At 36.1% G+C, this 22,514-nt stretch overlaps 1 protein-coding gene across 1 annotated transcript; it reads right to left on the bottom strand.

The window, feature by feature from the left end:
- Window positions 1–20,070: 20,070 nt before the first annotated feature.
- On the bottom strand, window positions 20,071–21,864 carry LOC108904857. The gene is made up of 4 exons (XM_018707555.1): window positions 21,662–21,864; window positions 21,391–21,601; window positions 21,184–21,334; window positions 20,071–21,104 (listed from the first exon to the last, which is right to left on the bottom strand). The coding sequence occupies exons 1-4, from the start codon at window positions 21,862–21,864 to the stop codon at window positions 20,071–20,073; spliced, it is 1,599 nt and encodes a 532-aa protein (XP_018563071.1).
- Between the last annotated feature and the right edge of the window lie 650 nt (window positions 21,865–22,514).

The raw sequence follows: 22,514 nt of genomic DNA, 5'->3' as shown, positions 1-22,514 counted from the left end.
CCACAAGGAAGTGCCTTGGGCTTCTGTTTATTCTCTATGTAAAGGAAGCCTGTGCTAAAAAATTCATTTATATGTCTTTTTTGATACATTGGTATTAGATTTTTGACTACCCAAGTAGGTTACTAAATTATGAGACACCTTAGATATAAATGGCTTTGTTCTAATACATTTAAATGAACTTTATGGTTATTGGTTCAACACGAAACTGTGTATCATATTTGAGTAGAAACTACGTAATTGCTATTACTAGGAGACAATGGGCTGTTTGACACCTTTTTAGATTGGCAGCATAAACTGAAATAATGTCGTAGATAACTTGACCTACACTTTTTTATTGCAAAAAATCTTTATTAAAACAATTAAAACAAATCTCGTGTTGGATTATGTCTTAACTGCGCCATCTCGTAATAGAAAGCTTAAGTATAATCTCAATACACTTCCTACTTTTATTTAGTAATAAAGAGACAAATAAGAATTTTATATAATAACATGGCCATAGTCTAGTACGTCATAAGTCGATAACAATGACGTACGATGCGTATAAAAAATGTTAAAATCAAATAAAAATTTATGTAAAGAGTTATTAGAGATATTACATTAGGATATAATATTTATATTCCAATCAGTGTTATGTTAAATTCGCAAGGTTAACTTTTAATCGAACAGGATTTAGTAGTGTTAATGTCACTCTAATTTATAAAATTTTTAGGGATTAACAGCGATACTTGCAAAACTCTATTTAAATGATCAAATCTATTTTCATATTGAATCGAGTTAAGTTTTAATTTGTCGTGTGGGTACACATGTCTGCAAGTGATCCATTTTAAGTATTGCGCCAAGAGCGCGAGCCTGACGTCGGACCCGTCTAACAGTTGCAAGGACACAGAACAGACGCGAGACGCACCAGGGTTCCAGGAAAAGGTCCACGGCAGATTGGCGCCAGGAACTGAATACATATACCTACGAGCGACTCCACGCTAGGACTCTTCAACGAACACTCGCCCCGACAATACCAAACTTTGTTTTCAATGAAAACACTTTTATTTTACCGTTCAGAGACAGTTTCATTTTTGCTACACACGGAAAGCAACCCTCAGCCGATTTTATAAATCAGCAGCGTTACAGAAGTCATTATATCACCAGAGTGTCAAGCTATTTATGCTCGATCATATGAAGAGGCGCCAAATGTGCGTCTGCTTACTTTAAGCCGAAAAAAAGTTGCTGAATGACATTTGAATAAATATCACTTTTTGGTTTTCGTCATTTCACAAAATGCATATTGTTGTGGCTTCTGTGCGTTTAATGGGTGTAAGTACATTTTCGTATTTTATTCTTTTCTGTTTGTTCCATTGTTATTTCAAAAATTAGTCCATTTTAAATTATAATTATAAATAAAGTTTATCAATCTATCCATTTTGACATGGCATGGTCTTTCCATGTGTGTCTGGCTTTAATTATTTATGTAGCTCCATTTTTCGTTGTTTAAAATACGCTTTCATGAGTCATAAATTAAATAGAAAAATACAAACAATTTATTATTTTAATTACAAAACATACATATGGTATGTTAACTGCGGCATGATTCTGCCATTAACAACTAACTAAACGCTTTCTTTTTCTTTTTTATGTTACATTGAATAATTCTGCTCCTTTTTATTTATGCACGTTTTCATCTCTATAGCAATTTTTTTCAGTTTATGTAAATATTTATGGGTGCATTTCGTGACTAATAGAGTTTATGAATCACAAAAAACCCTCTCCTGTTATTACTCACGTACTAATGGCCATCCAATATGATAATGGATTACTGTTTGTTTGTTTTAGTAAGACCAACCACATAAAATAAATATGCTCCACGATATCAATATGTTTGTGTACGAATCCTACTTTTGTAAATATTTCGTTGTTTTATGTAGCATTACTTGATAATAAAATGTAGGTATATTTCTACTAGATACATATTCATTTCAATTAGTTAAAAACAGTCAATAAGTACTCATGGTCCGTAAAAAGGATAGTAGTGTTTGTGTTAATTTTTTGAGATAAATTCAGCTGTTAATACAAAAGTCTAAAGGTCATGTTAGTTTAATGTAAATAGGTCATATATATTTTTCTTATCCATTAAAAGTTAGACTAATCACACAAACCCACAAAAAAAAAGTATCGGATCTCGTATTCAGACCCATTTATTTCCATGTATTTTTTTCCGGTGAATCCGAATCTGACCTCAGGTTTGGCCCAACTGGTCTGAGTTTTCGGGAAAATTAAAAAAAAAGGTTAAAATTCACAAAAAACGTCATTTACGATCGACGAAAGTTATAAAAAGTCAAATTATTCTACCAGCTCATTAGACGTATAATTTTTCACTCGTTTAATTCTAATTTATCATCATTGAGTCAGACAAACTGGTCCAATTTCATTCAAAAACAGAAAATAGATCAAAAACGCCATTTTTGAAGAAAAGAGAACAAGTTATAGCAACAAAAATAAGAATGATTTGTAGATATCGTTTTCTTTTGTTTAGAAAGTAGAGTAATCTACAAGTTTTATTGCATTCTCAATCTTCTAGGCTGTTATCTCATCTTTGAGCACAAAAACTAGATGGATAGATGGGTGGATGGCTGGGTTTTATAGGTGGTATAGGTGGATGGATAAATATGCGTATTCATACATGAACGACTGGATAGAAAGATGTATGAATTCATAAATGGGTGGGTGGATAAAAAGATGGATCCAGAACTCTGCAACACGAATTATGCCATGAAAATGGCGTTTTTAAGCTTTTTGATCTATTTTCTGTTTTTCAATGAAATTGGACCAGCTTGTCTGACTCTATGATGATACATTGGAATTAAACGAGTGAAAAATCATACGGCTAGTGAGCTGGTAGAATAATTTGCTTTTTTATAACTTTCGTCAATCGTAAAAGACTTTTTTGTGAATTTTGACCTGCTTTTTTAATTTTCCCGAAAACTCAGACCCGTTGGGCCAAATCTGAAGGCAGATTCAGATTCAACGGAAAAAATACATGGAAATACATGCATCTGAATACCAGATCCGATACTTTTTTTTGTGGGGCTGTGTTATCATTAGCATCAAAGCCATTTTTTAATACTTTTTAGTGTCAAATGCACTTTTGTCATATTTAAAGCGCTGTAAATTATTTTGCAATGAACGGGTTTTCCATTAAGGGCATTTGAATTTAAATAAAACAAGTTGTTTAATTATATGAAAGAGTATTTGATTATATTATGTATGGAATATAATATCATCGACCAAATGGCCAAATATCTAACTGCTAATTATACATACTTGTTGAAAGTGATCTCAATTTCCAAAGAAACCAAGATATTTACAAAAATATTAGTATCGCATTTTTGATTCAAAAAATGTATATTGTTAATATATTCCATTTTCTCAAAAACGGTACAAGATATCGACTGGTATACGGTATACCTTTTTTTGTCAAAGTGAGCGAAAAATCGAACTATAAAAGAAAAATGTCAAAGGACCATGCAATTTCCTTACGGAAAATGGACTTCCGTTCAATTGGTTGGAATTTTGATATGTTATGTATTTTGTCCTTGTCATCAAATGTCTCAATGGGCAGAAACTCCTATCACTTCAGGATTTTAAGATACAGCTGGCTGAAGTTGGAACTATTCTGCACTGGAGATGCGTTCATATGGGTCAAATATGTGCCATTTTTTAAGTTGTAGGTGTTCAGCGAGATTTGAAAACACCTCGCTAATTTCGTTAGCAATTAATTATAGGTCATTATCATACTCCTGATAGGTATATATGTCATATGACGGCATGACATGTTATTACGCGTCATAAAACGTCAAAGTTCAAAGTACTTTTCTTTCTGTTCCTGGACGCCTCACATTGTTGTCACGCATCGTGAAGTCATTGCAGGTAAGTTTCGGTCATCCAATGTCATATGACGTCATCTCATGTCACACAAGGTAATAGTTCATTTTGAGTAAATCAAGTTTTACTGTAAGTTAATCTCTGAACATGTTGTATCGATTCGTAAGCAAATAATTGAAGTTACCAACAAACAGATTTTATATTGAAGAAAACTCAAATTGATGAAAACAATATACTAAAACAATAACGAATAATAATAAACAGTAACGAAAACAATTAATGAGTTATAATATGATAATATATTTCAATCGATTGGATACAAAATGATATGTGATGATTAGATATTCAATTCACACAAAACTGTGATTTTATCAAAATAATTACTTTTCTCTAATGAAACTAAAATGACGTCATATAACATTGGATGCCCAGAACTTATATGCAATGAAGTCACGATGACAGACTGAGACTGTCAATGCTGCTTATTAGATAATAAAACAATGATCGAGAGGCGTCCGATAAGAGACAGAAATTATTTGACGTTTTATGACGCGTAATGACATGTCATGACGTCATATGACACAGCTACGCATCAGCCATTTGATAATATATTTCAATTATTTGCTTACGAATCGATACAACATGTTTAGAGATTAACTTATAGTAAAACCTGATGTATTCAAAAGGAACTTTACCTTGTGCGACATGAGATGACGTCATATGAGATTGGATGACCAAAACTTACCTGCAATGACTTCACGATGCGTGACAGGATGAGACCGTTAATGCTGCTTATTAGATTATAAAACAATATGAGGCGTCCAGTAACAGAAAGAAAAGTACTTTGAACTTTGACGTTTTATGACGCGTAATGACATATCATGGCGTCATATGACATATATACCTATCGGGAGTATGATAATGAACTACAATTAATTGCTAACGAAATTTGAGAGGTGTTTTCAAACCTCGCTGAACACCTACAACTAAAAAATGGCACATATTTGACCCATATCAACGCATCTCCAGTGCAGAATAGTTCCAACATCAGCCAGCTGTATCTTAAAATCCTGAAGTGATAGGAGTTTCTGCCCATTGAGACATTTGATCAGAAGGACAAAATACATAACATATCAAAATTCCAACCAATTTAACGGAAGTCCATTTTCCATAAGGAAATTGCGTGGTCCTTTGGCAACGCTCTCAAATATGTATAAATTTAAATGGATAATTTCGTCTGCTCCTGTATAATCCAAGCATATTGAATAGCAGTTTAAACTTGGAATTGAACATTACCATGAGTTACTTTAATTGCCCAAATTTGTTTTGTTTTTTTTAAATTTGTTTTTCAAACTTCTTTCTTTGAAGGCGAATAACTCCAAATTTGCGGACACCCTGTCGCAAAGTCCACAAATTTCACCGACAACGTTTGACTGCAAATTTTCAAGTTTTTGAGCAGCAGTTAAATGAAATGGCCGAAGAAATTGTTTTTTAAAGTTTTGTGAGCATTAATTTTACATATATTTAATTGTTTTAATGCACTGCGGATACTTCATAATTTGCGTGTGTAGAGTGATGATGAGAAACACGACAATAATGACATTACCTGAGATCAACATCTTGTTTTCATCGCCTACTGAACTCAAAGTTCTAAATCCGTGACACTGCTACGCAAACCAAAATGCACAGACCTGCAAATAATGTCATTTTTCTCAAGAATGGCTTCTGCAGGCGAAGAGACAATATATTTTTTAAATGAAAAGGGGTAACCGGAGAAAACTATCACCCACTATGTAGATTTGACTAAAGCTTTAAGAAATTAGACCTCATGATAGTCCAAATAAATGTGCCAAATTTTAACGCAATCGGTAAAAGCGTTATTAATTAAATTAGGCCTGCAACTCAAAAACCAAAAAGTTTTTATTTAACTTTTTTTCGTATATTGTATTTATTTATCGTCATGAGTATGCAGTCAAACATTGTCGGTGAAATTTGCGAACACCCTGTATATAAATCTTTGATTACAGCTTTCATGATGTTGTCTTAAAAAATCAGATATTAAACCAACTAAACCAAAGGTTAAGACCTTCTATTGCTATAACCCTGTGCTTTGGACATATATCTCCAACTCCAACAAATCTCATCTAGCTTAAATCAATGTTTGTGACAATTAAAAATTATAAATGTCCTTTGAATTTTTGTTTCAAAACTTATAGTTATTTAAGTTCGGCTTGACAACAAGCACATGCCCTTTCCATTAAAATATTTGCCTTCCTTTTAATAGTTGTTGTTTTATGGTTGTTACATTATGGTAATTACTGATATCTATATTTTCCTCAACAGACAAAGTCAATTCCAACTAAATAAACGGAAACCGTAGTTCCGTCACTTCGAAGGCAAAATATCTTTTTTTTTTTTCATATAAATTTTAGATTTCTTGGGAAGAAACACGGAATATCTGAAGATTCACTATGATCAATTTTATCAATCATAATTAAGATTACAAAGCTCAGCAAAAAAGATTGGGATGGTATTTTTTGGAGTTACTAAATCAGAATCCAGTGACCGTTTGACTTGATTAGCTGTGGATTAAGATTAGTTGAAGATCAAATTTAGAAAATCAATTACCAACATTAAATTAAACATTTTAGGGGATTTAACTGGATCCGAACCTGGTGTCCGTTTGACCTGATCAGGTCTGAGTTAAGGTCAGTTGAAGGCCAAATATAGAGAATCAATTGCTAACAAAGTAAACCTTGAACAGTATTTGTCTTACAATTAGTTTGATAATTCTTACGAACCAACTTGTCAGATGGCCTCCTTTTAAAATGAAATGCTTTAACGCAGAAAGAGTTCAGATCACATCTGTCGTGGCTAATATTAGAACAGAGTTTCTGTACAGAGAATTTCTGAAATAATTGAGTTCCTTAATAAAGATTGTGAAAATAAACAATTCCAAAAAATTTATCAAGAGTTGTTACGCAAAACTTAGGCCAACTCTGCCATCCCTCAGTAACTTAGTTAAATTCAATATGGCAGAAAACGGGCACGGACGTAATTATTTGATGTTTATCAGAACTTGTTTTTTTTAGATTGTTTTAAAATTCAATATTACGAATACTCATTTAAGGAAACATAAAGATGCTATAAATTATCAAAAGCAATTAAAGGATATCCCTTACTTACACCACTATTTTCATTGTTATTCAGTGAATACTGCGCTCAAATGAAAGAATATTTACGCGCCGAGAGAAAATATACGGGAGCTATCCACTATTTATATTCTTAAGACAGAACTGCTAACTTCAATTACAACTCCAAGGAGTTGGACATTTTTCATTTATACTAATGAAATTTGAAGTTGTGCAGATTCCTATTTACTTTCCACGCAGTTGGTCTACGTCTTCCGATCTAATTGCAAGTTTAATTTTGTAAGGAGATTGAATTAGGTTAGAAAACTTTTTACGGTAAGGCTTTAGTGCATTTTCGGTACAGTATATATAGAGTGTCTCAAACTCGATTGTATGCGCCTACTGTGAGGATACAAAGAACTTAAATAAAATTTGGGACACGTGGTGTTAAATGGGATGAGGTAAGCTCCATTTTCAATCGAAAGTATTATCTTTGGGATTTGACATAAACGACTAATGACATCATCAATTATATTTTTTTAAGAAACATAGGTACCCAAACTTTTTTCCTGTTAAAAAGCTCTATTTTTTCTAATAAACTTTTATTACAGAATTTTTTTCTGTATTACTTCCCATTTAAAAGTTATAAGAATTATCGTCCTAAAGAGTCTCAAAATAAATACTACCTAAAATCACATTAGCGGTGGAAGGATCAAGTAGTCGTTGGAAAGTAATTGAACGTTCGTTGTTTAAAGTGCATAAATGTCTCAAAATACTTGTCATTCCTTAATACGTCCGTCAAACGTATAACTTTTGTGCTTACAAAATGTTTACAGGCTTAATTTTATAGCTCAAATTGTAGTAAATTTTGAAACTGTTGATCAGAACCTTTTTCGGCACGTTCTTTGGACGGACGAAAGTTGGTTTGTCAGTAATGGTTTGCGAAATAGGCGCAACGGACACTACTGGTCCATTGAAAATCCCCACATTTACCTAAATTTCCTACAAGAAGAACTTCCTGCAGTTCTGGAGAATGTGCATTTGCAGCTAAGGGGAAACCTACGGTTTCAGCACGACGGGGCTCCACCCACCAAGGCCAGGATTGTGCAACAATATTTAGATAACACTTTCCCAGAAAAATGGATTGGGCTTAATGGACCTATTTAGTAACCCGGAAAGTCACCAGATCTAACACCCCTCAATTTTTTTATGGGGAGTTTTAAAAAATAAGGTTTACAAAACACCTTCGGGAGATATAATTATTTGAATGAAAAAATCATAAACACTTGTAATGAGTTAAACGGCGAAATGTTAATAAACGCAGCCCACAAAGATGTCAGGCGAAGATTGGACAATCGGACATGAGATTGAAATGAGAGGAGTTCATATAGAGAATAGATTGTAATATGTATGTGTAGTCCATTGAAATGTTACATTTTTTTGGGCTTAGCGTGCAAAAGTCAGAGCACGCAATTTTATTTTTTAGATGTCAATAGGGGGTTAGTGTAAAGTTAAATCCATGTTTGTGGGGTCGCAACCCTTGTGCATCGGCCGCCATCTTGTAAAAAGGACTGCGAATGGTTTTTATATTACTACTTACTGTATCGGGCAAACTATTCGTCACAGAAAATTTATAAACACATTTTTTGTTGCAAATTAAATTCTCTACAAATTTGGTGCGTAGTAAAACCCTAATAAATAAATAAAATTTGAAAAAAGTTTGTAATGGAAATTATTCCTTGAAAACCCCTCTATCAAAATGCTTTGATGTAATTTTTTTGTAAAATGACCAGAAAAAAGTTATAACGACCAAAAGAAAATTCGTTCGCAAATGTTTATTTTCGTTAATAACTTTGTTATTTTTGGTTCTACGACTAAAAGTTACGGAACCAAAGTTGTAGAGAATTTAATTTGCGACAAAAAATATCTTGACATCTGACTCTTTATCTGACTTTTGCAACCCCAAATGTAACTTTTCAAAGGACTAGTAATATGAAAGCATTTGCTTCACATTTTAAGTTTAGCTATTGTTATCATCAACTTTTGTTTTAAACTTTAAACAACGAACATTCATTTATTTTCAAACGACCACTTGATCCTTCCACCGCTAATGTGATTTTTAGGTGGGATTTCTTTTGAGACTCTTTAGAACGATATTGCTTATAACTTTTAAACGGGAACTAATATAGAAAAATTTCTCTATCTTCTTAACAGGAAAAAAAATAGGGTATGTTTCTGGAAAACATATAATTGATGACGTCATTAGTCGTTTCTGTCCAATCCCGAAGATAATACTTTGGATTAGAGTTTACTTCATCCCATTTAACACCACGTGTCCCAAATTTTATTTAAAATTTTTGCAGGCCCATACTATCGAGTTTGAGACATCCTGTACAGCAATAAGGTAGTAAGCCGTAATAAATCTAAGATACATTTTTATTTAAATATATGATTAAAGATTACAAAACATATTAGGCCATATTTTGGACTCCTTGATTTGAACAAATAATAGTACCCATATTAAGTATTAACGTCAGGAAGTATTCTTTACCAGTAAGACACTTATTACCGCAGTGCTCTCAAAGCCAGAATATTTTTGCATAAAGCTGTTGATATTACAAAATATGCTGTTAATTGCTTTTCTTAATTTTTAAACAAGATTTTCATTGAAATTCTCAAAGAAATTCTAGCGACAGAAAGTGACATCGCAGCCTATAGTAGGATCATATTCGATGCAAAGTAATAAATCATTGCCTGTCAAGGGAATCAGTGCAACACGTTTTAGGGTGTTTTGGAAATTGAATAATTTCTTTATACATTATCGATTAATAGTTATATATTTATGAAGAACAAAATGAAAAACAAAGGCATCTTCTTCACACATTGGGCGGTAGGGCAACAATACATTTATTACTCCCTTCATCCTCCCTCATATGACTTGTGTCTTGTGTTTGTTGCGGCGGCGCGCGTGCCGGCCTGGCGTGGTCAGTTTCGTTTCGGTTGTATTGGTGCTGCGTGTTTCTCGCTCGCAATATTTGTGAGGTTATAACTGATATAAGTGCAATTATTGCTCTGTTGTCGTTATATGGAGAAATGGAGGCGGTGCCTGGATGTTCGCAAGCCGAATGTACTGCTGTGGGTACAAAAAAATCTGCATTAAGTTACAGAGAAAAAACGATAATATTAAATGTCTATAAGGCTTTAGAAAATGATCATCCCATGAAAATATACTGGAGTAAGTGAATCATCTGTTTTTAAAATTTTTAAAAGAGAAGAAAAATGAAGGAGACGTTGAGAAACTTAAAAAAGGGGTGTGGAAAGAAGAAATTAATATTAAATGAAGATGAGAAAAATTCAGTTCGGTATATAAATCATAGAATTTATATTTTGTTTATAATTTGTTAATATTTCTTGTTTGATAGAAAAATAACTTATTTTATTGAGATTGATAGAGAATTGTTGTTAGTGTTTTCATTTGATAGAATCATATCATAGGATTTATATTTTGTTTTCATTCTGTAAATATTTATAGTATATCTGTTATACAAGGTTTTTGCTTTGAAACTTCGTTCTCCTTGTAAAAAAAGAATCGCAATGGGGTGCGATGAAGGGATCAGTTCACGTCTGGAACCCTGTTCCTACAAAAATCCCTTTATTCTCATAAACTATTTGTTTTAAATGTAATTTATTATAAATCCAATTCGTTATTTAAATTCCACATATGTACTACATTTCACCTCTGTACGCGCCACTGTTTATTGTTCTCTGCTTGACGATCAAGCTCGCCAGGTTAGTATTTGACGTATAACCGACCACTTCGTACACTCGATGCACCTGGCCGACTACAGCTAGTACCAGAACACAGTGCGTATGCAGCGGTATTTCAGATTTTACATTCAATTTCATTTTAAATTTGAAATGGTTCATCTTACGCCTCCTAAAAATGATGACACGATTTTTCTTTAATAAAAGGCCGACAATTTTTTGCTCTACTTTGCATCGAATACGATCCTACTATAGAGTGTTATTACAAAATGTGCAGTAACTATAGTATCATCAGAAGGGAACGTTGTCTTAAACCCAAATTCTATTGCTCCAATCAATTTTAATATTTTTTGTTCAAATTGTAGTTAAATAAAAATTGATTTAAAATTATACATTTATTAGATTACTTACCTCCTCCTGATCGGTAAGTAATCACGTACCGTTCACTAAAATTTGTCCACAATTTTTTTCTTCCAATCATTTTATCCTGCCAAATATAAATTTTAAAGAAATGATTAAGTTTCATTATCCTCTAAAGCACGTGTTGTCTTACTTATGTGCAAGGAAAACGCCTCGATTTGTACAGTATTTCAAACTCGCAAATAAAGCTTATTGGAGAAAGTAGTCGGTTCTGAATCTGTACCCTTATATCAACAGCGCTACAGAAGTTAAATTAAATTTACAGTGCACACAGCCAACTAAATTAAATTTCACTCGGCAGGCGGAATGGTCTTTTGTAACATGTGGAGCTATAAATGTGTAACGTTAGGAAAAGCTCGGTATGAAAAAATGTCTTAAGTGAATGTGCTAAAATGGACGCCTTTATTTCAACACATATGTAGTGCTATCTCCTCATGAAATACAATCTTGTGCAATGAATTAAATTTGTCTATAAATTTATTTCTGCTATATTTAATGGCTCTTGCATACAATATAATCTATTTTGATAAAAGTACCGAAGCTTATGTTATTATCATCCAGATTATTCTTATTATATAAAGAGTATTTTTTAAGCCTTTGTCATCATTACTAGAGCACAATATCCGATTTTTAACAGATTATATTGCTTTATGGGATCATAGACCTAGTAAATTATGGACTGGCCCTAGAAAGAGAGGTCAATCGCGCTGATGTGTGCAAGGCAGATGAAGCTAGTTGAGGCAAATACCGGTAAAACAAATGATGGTACACGGGTATACCGTTACAAAATGCCATAAACAAACTTTGAAGTAAATGTCATGTATTAACATTATTTATTGATTTCTTGAATTTTTGTGTGATTTAGTTAGTGTATGTGAAAGATTCCTAAAAACTAAATATGGTGCAATCGTGTTCTGCGATAAATTGCATAAAGAGACGATTAAGTGGAGAAAAAATTAAATTTCATAGGTAGGAAAGAAGTTATGATGGTACCAACATGTTTATACTTTTTGCATCTTTCTGAAAATAATGACCAAGTAGAGATGTCTACGATTATAACTTATTAGATTATATTATGTCCCGCATCCTCAAAATAAAATGTCATTTTAACGTCCAAATTTTGCCGCTTTTAAATGTGTTACTCTTCAAATGTTTTTTAACATCAAACCAAATATAACGAAAAAGTTTTAACTGAAATGTACTTAGCAAAAATTCTCTTCAAATAATATGTTGAACGAAGAAAGCATCGACATAGTTTCAATATATACAGTTCTGCAAAGCAAGAAAATATGAAATATTTGAAACAACTACGTCAGAAGAGCTTGCAGTAATTTTAACCGATCAAGTTTACGATGTGAGGAAAATAAATGGAGAAATATATAAATAAGGCATTATAAAAACTATTTGGAATATTATAGCTAAAACAATTCAAATTACATGTTACATTAGGCCACTAATAATAATAAACCCTTTTACATACCTACACTACTGGAAAAAAATGAATTTTTTTTGTCTTTTGGTCTCTATATTATTTTTATAAAGTCTTTGAATACGGCCCAACAGAAAAAAGGGGTAAAGAATCGAGTGTAGTAGCTGATTGGTTGAATTAAATGTAGCGCGCTGCAGTCGAAAGTCTGTGAACGAAGCTTAAGCCCTTACTAGCTCTATCTCTCTCGCACACGTCTGAGCGATTGCCGTTTATTAGGCAAAATGACAGTTGGGCGAGTCCAGTAGTTTATAAGGTCTATGTATGGTCTACATGTCTCAACCAGCATTGAATTATACCGGATACTAGTAAATAACAAGTTATTTCTTACAATATCATCAGTTAAAAACACCCTACAAAGTTCAGATCATATTGACTACATTGAAAACATATCACTACGTAGTTTCCTGGGGTACGATTTCGAAGTGTATCTATCATTTAATAGTAACTTGTTCCCAGAAAATATATTAATATATATTTTTAAATAGTCTAAAAACATGAAAACTATAATTTCCATAAAAAAAATAAATATTCCATTTACACTTCTCGCCATGTACATCAAAACACCTTCGCTATGAAGGGTTCCAGAACCTCGACAGCTGCCACTTTGTTGTTTTTCCTACGCGAGAAACAATGGTTAATTTTATGATGGCCGTTGCTTACAATAATTTGAGGAGCGATCCAATAGTAGTAGTAATTTTTAAAGTCACTTGTGGGTTTACTTAAAATTTACAGCACAGTTAATTACTTTGTGTAACTTAAAAAAATAGAAAACTAAAATTAACTAAACGAAGTCATTGTATTAGCGATTTTTTTTATCCGAGATGTAACAATACCTTCTTATTCTACGCCCCTAAAATGACCATTTCCAATTATTAAAATTTAAAATTTACAAGAAAAAGAAATTTAAATTTAAATTTAAAAGAAAAAACTACATCTTTTGTGCAAATGTGTAAATTTCACTCATTCGTCAACATTAATGTAGAAGAAATTAAATTAAACAAACACAAACAAAATAGTAAAATTATTGAAAGAAATCAGAATACAGGAGTTTCATCTTTTTATATACAGGGTGTCCCATAAGCATATGATCAAAAAGATACTGCGACATTCTTTGGCTCAAAAGAAGATGATCTGACCTAACTTCCATTAAGAAAAAATGTTTGGTTCCTCTGCTGTTGCTTGTCAAATTTCTTGAAATTCTGGAAAATGTTACGATGGATTTTAATGAAACTTGCTGTGGACTTGTTCCTAAGTAAGACTCATGTTTTGATGAAGAACCGCGTCCATCCGCCTTGGCAAGAACTTTTTATTTGGTGGCTGGAATGTTTCTTTTAGGAACAAGTCCACAGTAAATTTCATTAAAATCCATCGTACCATTCTTCAGATATTACATAAAACATCTTTTCTTTTCCAAGAACTTTGACAATCAATAGCAGAGGAGTCAGAAATTTTTTCTTAATGGAAGTTAGGTCAGATCATTTTCTTTTGAGCCAAAGAATGTCGCAGTAGGTACCTTTTTGGTCATGTGCTTATGGGACACCCTATATAAAATTAAAAACGAACGTATTTGATAAAAATGGGTACCGGATGAGATTTCGTAGTGTGCAATCATTAAAACAATTTTTCTAAATTTCGTAGAATTTTATTCTGCACAAAAATGTATAGCTACCAAAAGTCAAAATTTCTCGGTTATGAAGATATTGCAGAAAATATTTATTAACACATACCCCATATTTTTCGGAAATAACTGCATACCCATAATAACTTAACAATTTCGATAAAACACTATCAAGTTTGTATTTTGCGAGTTTAATTTTGATAAAAATGCCTTGTAACAATAAATTTACGAATTATGAAATGAGAAACATGATAATGGGTACAGGAACATTTTAGTGGACGCGCTGCTAAGAGAACATATCAAGTACTTTATTCGATTCGCAGTCAACCTTCTTTATTCACCAGATTAGGAGAAACTGGAAACTTTCCAACTAATTCACTAAATGGAAGGTACGTTCAAAGAAGGGTACAAAACGAAGAACATATTCTAGAAAGAGTAGAAGAAAATCACAGGAGTTGGCCTCAAAACCGTTTTACCTCGCAGCAGTTACAAAGTTTCCATTTTCACCCTGTACACAATTTGCTTGAACCAGACCGCCCGCCCCCTGAGATTAACATTTTGCGAACGATTTCTCCAGTTACATAACATGGATCACACATCTCGGGAAAATTGCCTTTACAGATGAAGCTGTTTTTATCCGTAGAGGTGTTTTTAATTGGAAAAACTCTCACATGTGGAGCAAAGAAAACCCACACTCAATAAAAGAGCATCATTTCCATTACGAATTTTCAAACATCTGGTGCGGGATTATGGGAGATTGCATTTTGCGGCCTATCGTTCTACCTACACGGTTGAACGGCCAAAATTATTTGGAATTCCTTTGGCAAGATCTTCCTGGGACTCTCATTAATATACTAGACGATAAATGTGGTTCATGCACAATGATGCCCCTGCTCATTACAGCCATTTGGTAAGAGATAATTTAAATCAAGCATTTCCAAACCGTTGAATTGGTTCGAGGTAGTGACTTTCCTTGGCCTTCTCGCTGTCCGGATTTTAATCCGTTAGACTTTTACTTTTGGAGTCATTTGATAGGAACTGTTTACAACTCCGTGACACCTAATACGAGAGAAGAACTTTGGGATAAAATAAAAGAAGCCGTACGACAAGTCAGTATAATTCGTTTGCTATTCTCAACAGTTTCACAAAAAGTTTAAGGAAATGTGTCGAACAGAAAGGGGGTCACGTAGAACATTTATTATAAATTAGTAGATTTTTTTATTACTGCCACCTTTCAGTTTATTATGTTAATAATTACGTTATTTATTATGTTTATTCCGAATACGTCGTTTTTTCCAAAAAATATGGGGTATCTGTTAATAAATATTTTCTGTAATATATTCATAACCAAGCATAATTTCGACTATTGATAGGTATACATTTTTTGTGTAGAATAAAATTCTCTACCTATTTCTGATAGTTGCGTATAAAAATTTAAACGTATAAAAAAGTTACAGAAGAATATTCACAAAGTGTTGTAGTAAAATGAACGCCCTGTATGATTTAACCTAATAGGAACATAATCACTGCATACTTCATGAAGAGTAACTAAGCAACAGCAAATTTTGCTCAAATCGGTTAACTGGGTTCTGAGTTAAAGAGACAAGAAATAAAAAAAGAAACTTTAACAACTTGTAACTTTTTTGCGAAATTTTTCTTTGAAGCAAGTTTGGTTAAATCAATACCATTTGGGTTATAGATTATACCCTTAAAGTATGTAACATTCGTTAGGTGACATCCTGTATAGTACATGTCCAGATTTCTACGGTACCAGGCTGACTGTATATTGGAAGATACCAATTTAAATAAAATTATTGGAATTATTCACAATTAAGGATATATTAACATATTTTTCTTAAAAACTGAATAAGATTAAAAATACAATATAAAAATGTGACGCAGAACGTATTACATGTAACGAAAGGGAGTGTCCTTGGATATTTCGATTTCATTATTGAAGCAGTCTTCAATATAGCTTCGCGTCGCTGTAGAACTCTCTCACATTCCGTGACGCTCCAACTTTGTAATCCCCCTTATCCATTAACTAACAATGTAGCTGAGGAGCAGAGAAAACAGTAACTAGTGTACAATGACAACGTACAATTTGAAATAAACATCATTTTAGATAAGTAATAATATTTCAGGTCAACATTTGATCTAGGGACAATCGTCAGACTAAGGTATATAGGGGTTTTTCGGGTCACTGATCACGAATCCTACATACAAACGTGTGAATGGTTATACGTAGACAGATGGAAACTCTTTGAAGAACTTTAATAACCTCCAGTTCAACTCAGTGACCCCCCGAAAACATTTCAATACACTTTTTAAAATTTTTGTACACAACTTTTTCTAAATTTAACCTTCAAATCACCTTGAACCTGGCGTGATGAAGCTTAAATAACCTTGGATTCGCGTTCAGTGACCTCAAAAACATTCAGACGAATTTTTTCAGATTTTTCAGACTGATTTTAAATTTTCTATCCGAAATACTTCATGAATGACCTTGAAATGACCTTGAATGACCTCTAGGGTGTGTCGTAGAAGTAAACAAATCTCGGATTCGGGTTCAGTGACCTCTAAAACATGAGCATGTATTTTTTCAGATTTTTTTGAGGTCATTTCTTGATTTGACCTTCAAATCACCTTGAACCTGACGTGATGGAGCTTAATCGACCTCGGATTCGTGATCAGCGACCCAAAAAAACCCTGTATACCATAGTCACTTCTGACGATTTTCCCTAGATCAAATGTTGACCTGTGTATTTATTTAGTTCAAAAACAGCATTGCTCACACTTTATACAACGTACTTTTTGTATACGAATTGTCCAATTCCTATCCACTTTTTATATTATTAAAAAGTATTTTTTGTGGAATTTCTTCTGTGGAAGTTTCTCTTCGCTACGTATTTTGTGATACTACACATTTAAAAAATTAGTCAGGCTTTATTTTAAACAAATTAATTTTTAATTTACTTGTAGCTGTAAACTCACATTGGAAAGTAACGGGTGATTCATTTAGAGGTACTTTTTTCAGTAGCGAGTTTAAGACAGATCATGCATGAGTCGAGTGAACTGTCGTGGTATTTTGGTTCAGTACTGTCTGACATTTCATCATGGAAAGACTTAGCCCGGCACAACGTCTACAAATAATTCAGCTGTACTACGAGAATCAGCGTTCTGCCAGGAGTGTATTTCGTGCTCTTAGAGCAACATAGAGCAAGAATTCAAGCCGGCTGACCTTCCAAATCGTCACCGTTTCAGTCTTTGGGCTCTTGAACAGCTTGAAGAAGATCCAATGTTTTCGACCAAAATTTTGTTTAGCGATGAGGCCCATTTCTGGCTTAATGGCTATGTTAATAAACAAAATTGCCGTATTTGGGATGAAGAACAACCCGAAGAACTTCAAGAGCTGCCATTACATCCAGACAAAACAACGGTTTGGTGTGGTTTATGGGCTGGTGGAATCATCGGTCCATATTNGGGCCGGGTTTCTTCTGATCATACATACATCCCTCGAAGCGTCTGAAAACCAAGCCTTTTTCCTAGCCATATCCTTATTTGGCTCACTCACTATAACGAGGTCTACCCCCCCCCCCCTTGACAGCAGTTTGAAACAGGAGGTACTGTGCCCCTCGTCTCCGTTGACTTGAATGATTTTGATCATATTGTATCGGACCTTATTACAGACAAAGTATCACAAATTGCAAATTATCATGAACGCCTTTTTTTAACTCTCCTGGCCCTTCCCAGTGCTTTTCTGAATTCAGGGTACTGCCCGCTTCCTGCCTTGTGTCCCTGCACCTTGCAGTTTAGGCATATCGGGATCCTCTGCTGACACCTCCCCTCCTTATGTCCTATCCTCGTACACTTGCAGCAAACATTACTCCTGTCTTCCGCGTTACAGTCTTTACTAGTGTGGCCATACTCCCAACCTAACCTAACCTTTTTTTTTTCTTAATGGAGGAGGGGAAAAATCTTCTGAAGACACAGGCTACTCCTGTAGTGTCGGATTCACGACCAGTGTTGTGTCGCGCCTACCGACTAAAAAACCCCTCCTCTGTGAGCCGCTTTAGTGAGGAGGCAGTTGGAACCGTTTTCACATACTTCAGCTGCCTCCAGCGGTCTTGCTCATATTAGTCTTTACCTTTCTCTCTCTCCTTTGCCTCTTTGGCCATCATAATCTCCTGAATCATACCTGTAATGACCCTCCAGTTTTCCTCCGATTCTAGCATATTTTGGATCAGATTTGTTGTTGTTAGGACACTTTCTAGCCTTGTATTTGCTTCGTTCCTGGCCGTAGCCCACTTCTGGCACACGAATAAAGTATGGTGCGGGGTGTCGTTTTCCAAGCAATACATGCATCTAGAGTCCGCCGTCTTCCCGATCCTATGGGTGTAGCTCCCGAAACACTCATGCTCCGTTAGTGCTTGCGTGGTGAAGTAGTTTATATCTCCATGCCTCCTCTCGATCCAGGTGTTAATATTTGGGATGAGTCGTCTTGTCCAGGCAGCTTTCTCCGTGTTATCCCATAGGCGCTGCCATCTGTCAGCCGTGGCTGTCCTGGCTCTTTTACGTAGCTCGCCCCTTGCGAGGAGGTTTTTGTTGCGGTATAAGTAGCTCCGTTCTCTGGCCATCAATTTAATAGACACCACACCGGCCAGCACCAACAAGGCCTCGGTGGAGACTGTACAGTAAGCACTACATATTCTCAAAGCCATCTTGCGTTGGGTTCTCTCCATTAGTTGATGGTACTTTTTACATTTTAACCCCTTCAGCCATAAAGGAGAACCGAGTGGCCTGCTGCACAGAGCACTCTTCTCTTCCCAGCTCTCGGTCCTTTAATGTTCGGCATCAGCATCCCCAGCGCTGCTATAGTCTTGTTTGCCTTTTCAGTGGCATAACGGATGTGCCCGTACATATTGAGTGACTTATCCAGTGTGATGCCCAAATATTTCAGGCTATTCTTCGGTCTGATATGGACACCCCTTAGCTTAAAGGAGAAAGGCCCTACCTTCCTGCGTCCTGTTAGCATAATGGCCTCCGTTTGTTCAGGGGCCAGTTCTAGCTGGTTTCTTGTCATCCAGCGGTCTATATGCTCCAGTGCCCTGTTTATTCTAGATGTCAATAAAGTAGCGCTCTCCGCCACCGCGACCAGTGCCAGATCGTCGGCGAAGCCTATGAAGTGGGTGTCGAGGGGCATCCTTAACCTGAGAACGGGGTCATATAGCACGTTCCAAAGAAGAGGCCCCAGTATTGATCCCTGAGGGACTCCGGCGGTCGTGGGAATATTATTACCTCGCTCTATTTGTATGTGCCTGTTCCGCAAGTATTCCCCAATGACATTTAGCAGATTGGTCGATATACCTGATCGCTCTACTGCGTTCATTACGCGATGCCACGCCGCCGAATTAAAGGCATCTTTTACGTCAACTATGACGAGTGCTCAGAGCTTTTTTATGCACCCTCTGGATCTTTTGGCCTTTTCTGCAATATTTACTACTCGTTCCACAGCTTGAATTGTGGATCTTTTCCTCCTGAACCCGTACTGGTGATCCGAGAGACCGCCTTCTCTGTCTACCACTTCCTCCAGCCTTACCTTCAGCATTTGTTCGTAGAGCTTCCCCAATGCGTCCAGAAGGCAAATGGGTCTATATCCCGTAGGGTCTTGGAAGGGCTTTTTCCCCTTTCAAATAAGGATTAATTTTGCTAACTTCCACTTATCTGGGAAGTTTCCTTCTGCGAGGGTCTTGTTTAAGACCCTTAATACGTAATCAGGGGCTCCCTCTATGGCCGCCTTGATAACCTTGGTAGGGAGTCCATCCGGTCCTGGGGCCTTTTTCGCTCGCATTTTTAATCCCGCCTCTTCTAACTCCTTGAGGGAGAAGGGAGGGGGGGGCGTCGTTGGTTGTTTCTGCCACCTCCAAGATAGGGTGCTGGGGGAACAAGGTTGCCACAGCCTCCGCTTTTCCCTCGGCCGGTAACTTCCCCGGGGGACCTGTCGATAGTGTTTTCAGTGCCAGTTTATATCCGTTACCCCACTCGTTGTTGTCTATATCGCTACATAGAATATCCCAGCATCTCCTCTTGGAAGCCCTAATTTGGAGTCTTAGCTCTTTCTTTTTCGCCTTGTATGCCTCCTCTATAGGCGCAGCTCTTCCCACGTCGGAATTATTTCTCTTGAGAAACCTTTGTAGGATCCTGCTGGCTTTAAGGCAATCTTGCGGCTTCTTGGATATCTCCAGCGTCCACCAGTAAGGTGCCTTATTTCCCTCCGTTCTCATCGATGGGGCCGCTCGCTTGTAGCACCTCCCCAGTAATTTGGAACATTGTCCAACTGTGAACTGGGCTTCTCTCGATGCCATGTCCTTTAGGTTCCTTAGGAAAACCCCCTTGTCCATGGGGCTTCTTATCCGTCTTTGGGGCACCTTTTCTGTTTTCCTGCCGACCTGAAACATGATTTGCACGTGATCGCTTAGAGTTTCTCCCTCCAGAACCCTCCACCCTGTTATATCCTTTGCCACATCTTCGGTGGAAAAGGTGATGTCTACCCTTGACGTGCTGTTACCCCTTCTAAACGTTGGGTTTTTTCCGGTGTTGTGGATCACCAAGTTAAAATTAGCAACCCACTCGGAGAGCAGGTTTGCCCTCCTGCTTGTTACTCTAGAGCCCCATTCCGTGGATTTGAAGTTGAAGTCTCCCTCTATTATGGCTCCCACTCTCCAATGTCGTATGCTTTCCCCAAGATCGTCCAAAAACTGGATAAATCTTTCCTCGGTCGCGTTTGGAGATATATAGCAGCTGTAGGCTACAAGGTGTTTTAGTTGCACCCAGACATAGCCCTTGCCCCGTCCCACGTCATAGCCGTATGTTTTGGTTAACTATACCGATCGCGGCGGCGTCATCCTCATCTTTGATCCAGCTACCCGATTTTACATATTCTTTGTTTGGTTCGCTTATTAACATCAAATCCACTTTCCTTTTAACAGCTGAGCTATAGGCCAGATCGTGTGCTGGCCTGCTGTTGTTGACATTTATCTGCGTAAAGAGGGTAATTTTTGCTGTTCTTGTCTTCTGGCCTCCGCCAAAGCCACCTTGAGGGATCTGCAGTTGGCCGACCCTGCGCTGTGCCCCTCAGCGCCGCAGAGAGGGCAGTATTTCGCCTGATCGCAGTCTTTGGCCTTATGGTTTTTCCCACTGCAGTTTCGGCATAGCTTAGATCTATCTATGCCGGTGCAGCTGTTTGATAGGTGGCCAAAGTCCCAGCACCTATAGCATCTAATTAATTCCATTCGCTCCCTAAGCCTACAATTATTTAGGCCTATGCGGATGGGGCCACCTTCGACAAGCATTTTTGCTGACTACCTGGGCAGCTGGACTGTGACAGCCTGGCTGCCGTCGTATGTGGGCCTCATTTGGCCCACTCTCACCTCCTGGGCGTTTACCCCCAACGCACCTTTTATGGCCTCTGCCACCTCTTGCCTGGTTGTCAGGCAATCCATATCTTTGAGATGACATGTCGTCAACTCGATCGTACTTCTACTATGCCTTATTGTGGAATCTCCCATTTCTGCCTTGAGGGCCTACTTAATAGCATCAATACTCTAAGTGCCTTTTTTAACCTTAATAAAGGCATTTCCCTGCCTGGTCTGTCTGACCCCTTCTAGGTTCGACTCCCCCTGATGACCTTTAATGGCCGTTTTAATGCCTTTAGAAACAAATCCTAACCTAACCTAACCTAACCTAAAAATCAATGACCAGAATAATACAGACTAGTGACTACAAAATATACACTAGAACGCAATGGATCAGTGCAAGGAGCCAATATAAACACCAGCCAGAGCAATTAAACGTTAGTTTCAGAGTTTCTTCTGAGGAAGAGGGAGGTATGTCTCTCGAAACGTCAAAAATTCTAAATCCTCGACGTAACAAGCAGACTGTAAATTGTTCAACCATTGACTACTGCCACGGAAACCTACAAACTAACTAAACATGTAGACTTTAGAAAGAAATGTTTTATTTGCTAAATATGCTTTGTCTCTATTGCACTAGAAAAGGGAAATACTAAATGTTTGTTCCTTTTTTTGGTAATTATGTATTTAAATGTTCGTCATTTGCAGTTTGACGCCACCTTGGAGACCGTCACTAATTTCCACATTTTTTCTTTTTGAGGGTATTTTGGACATATTTTAGTAAAATAACGAAACTAAACCTATGA

This window comes from Anoplophora glabripennis, unplaced genomic scaffold, assembly GCF_000390285.2.
Source record: "Anoplophora glabripennis isolate ALB-LARVAE unplaced genomic scaffold, Agla_2.0 scaffold189, whole genome shotgun sequence".
Lineage (NCBI taxonomy): Eukaryota > Metazoa > Arthropoda > Insecta > Coleoptera > Cerambycidae > Anoplophora > Anoplophora glabripennis.
Note: the sequence above shows the minus strand (reverse complement) of the source record. Positions and strands in the feature narration are given on the sequence as shown.

Coding starts and splice junctions, on each gene's coding strand:
- LOC108904857 (XM_018707555.1), bottom strand. CDS start 21,864: ATGGGAGATTCCACAATAAGGCATAGTAGAAGTACGATCGAGTTGACG. Junction 21,602..21,661: donor GTCACAGTCCAGCTGCCCAG/GTAGTCAGCAAA, acceptor AAATAATTGTAG/GCTTAGGGAGCGAATGGAAT. Junction 21,105..21,183: donor GGATGACGCCGCCGCGATCG/GTATAGTTAACC, acceptor AACACCTTGTAG/CCTACAGCTGCTATATATCT.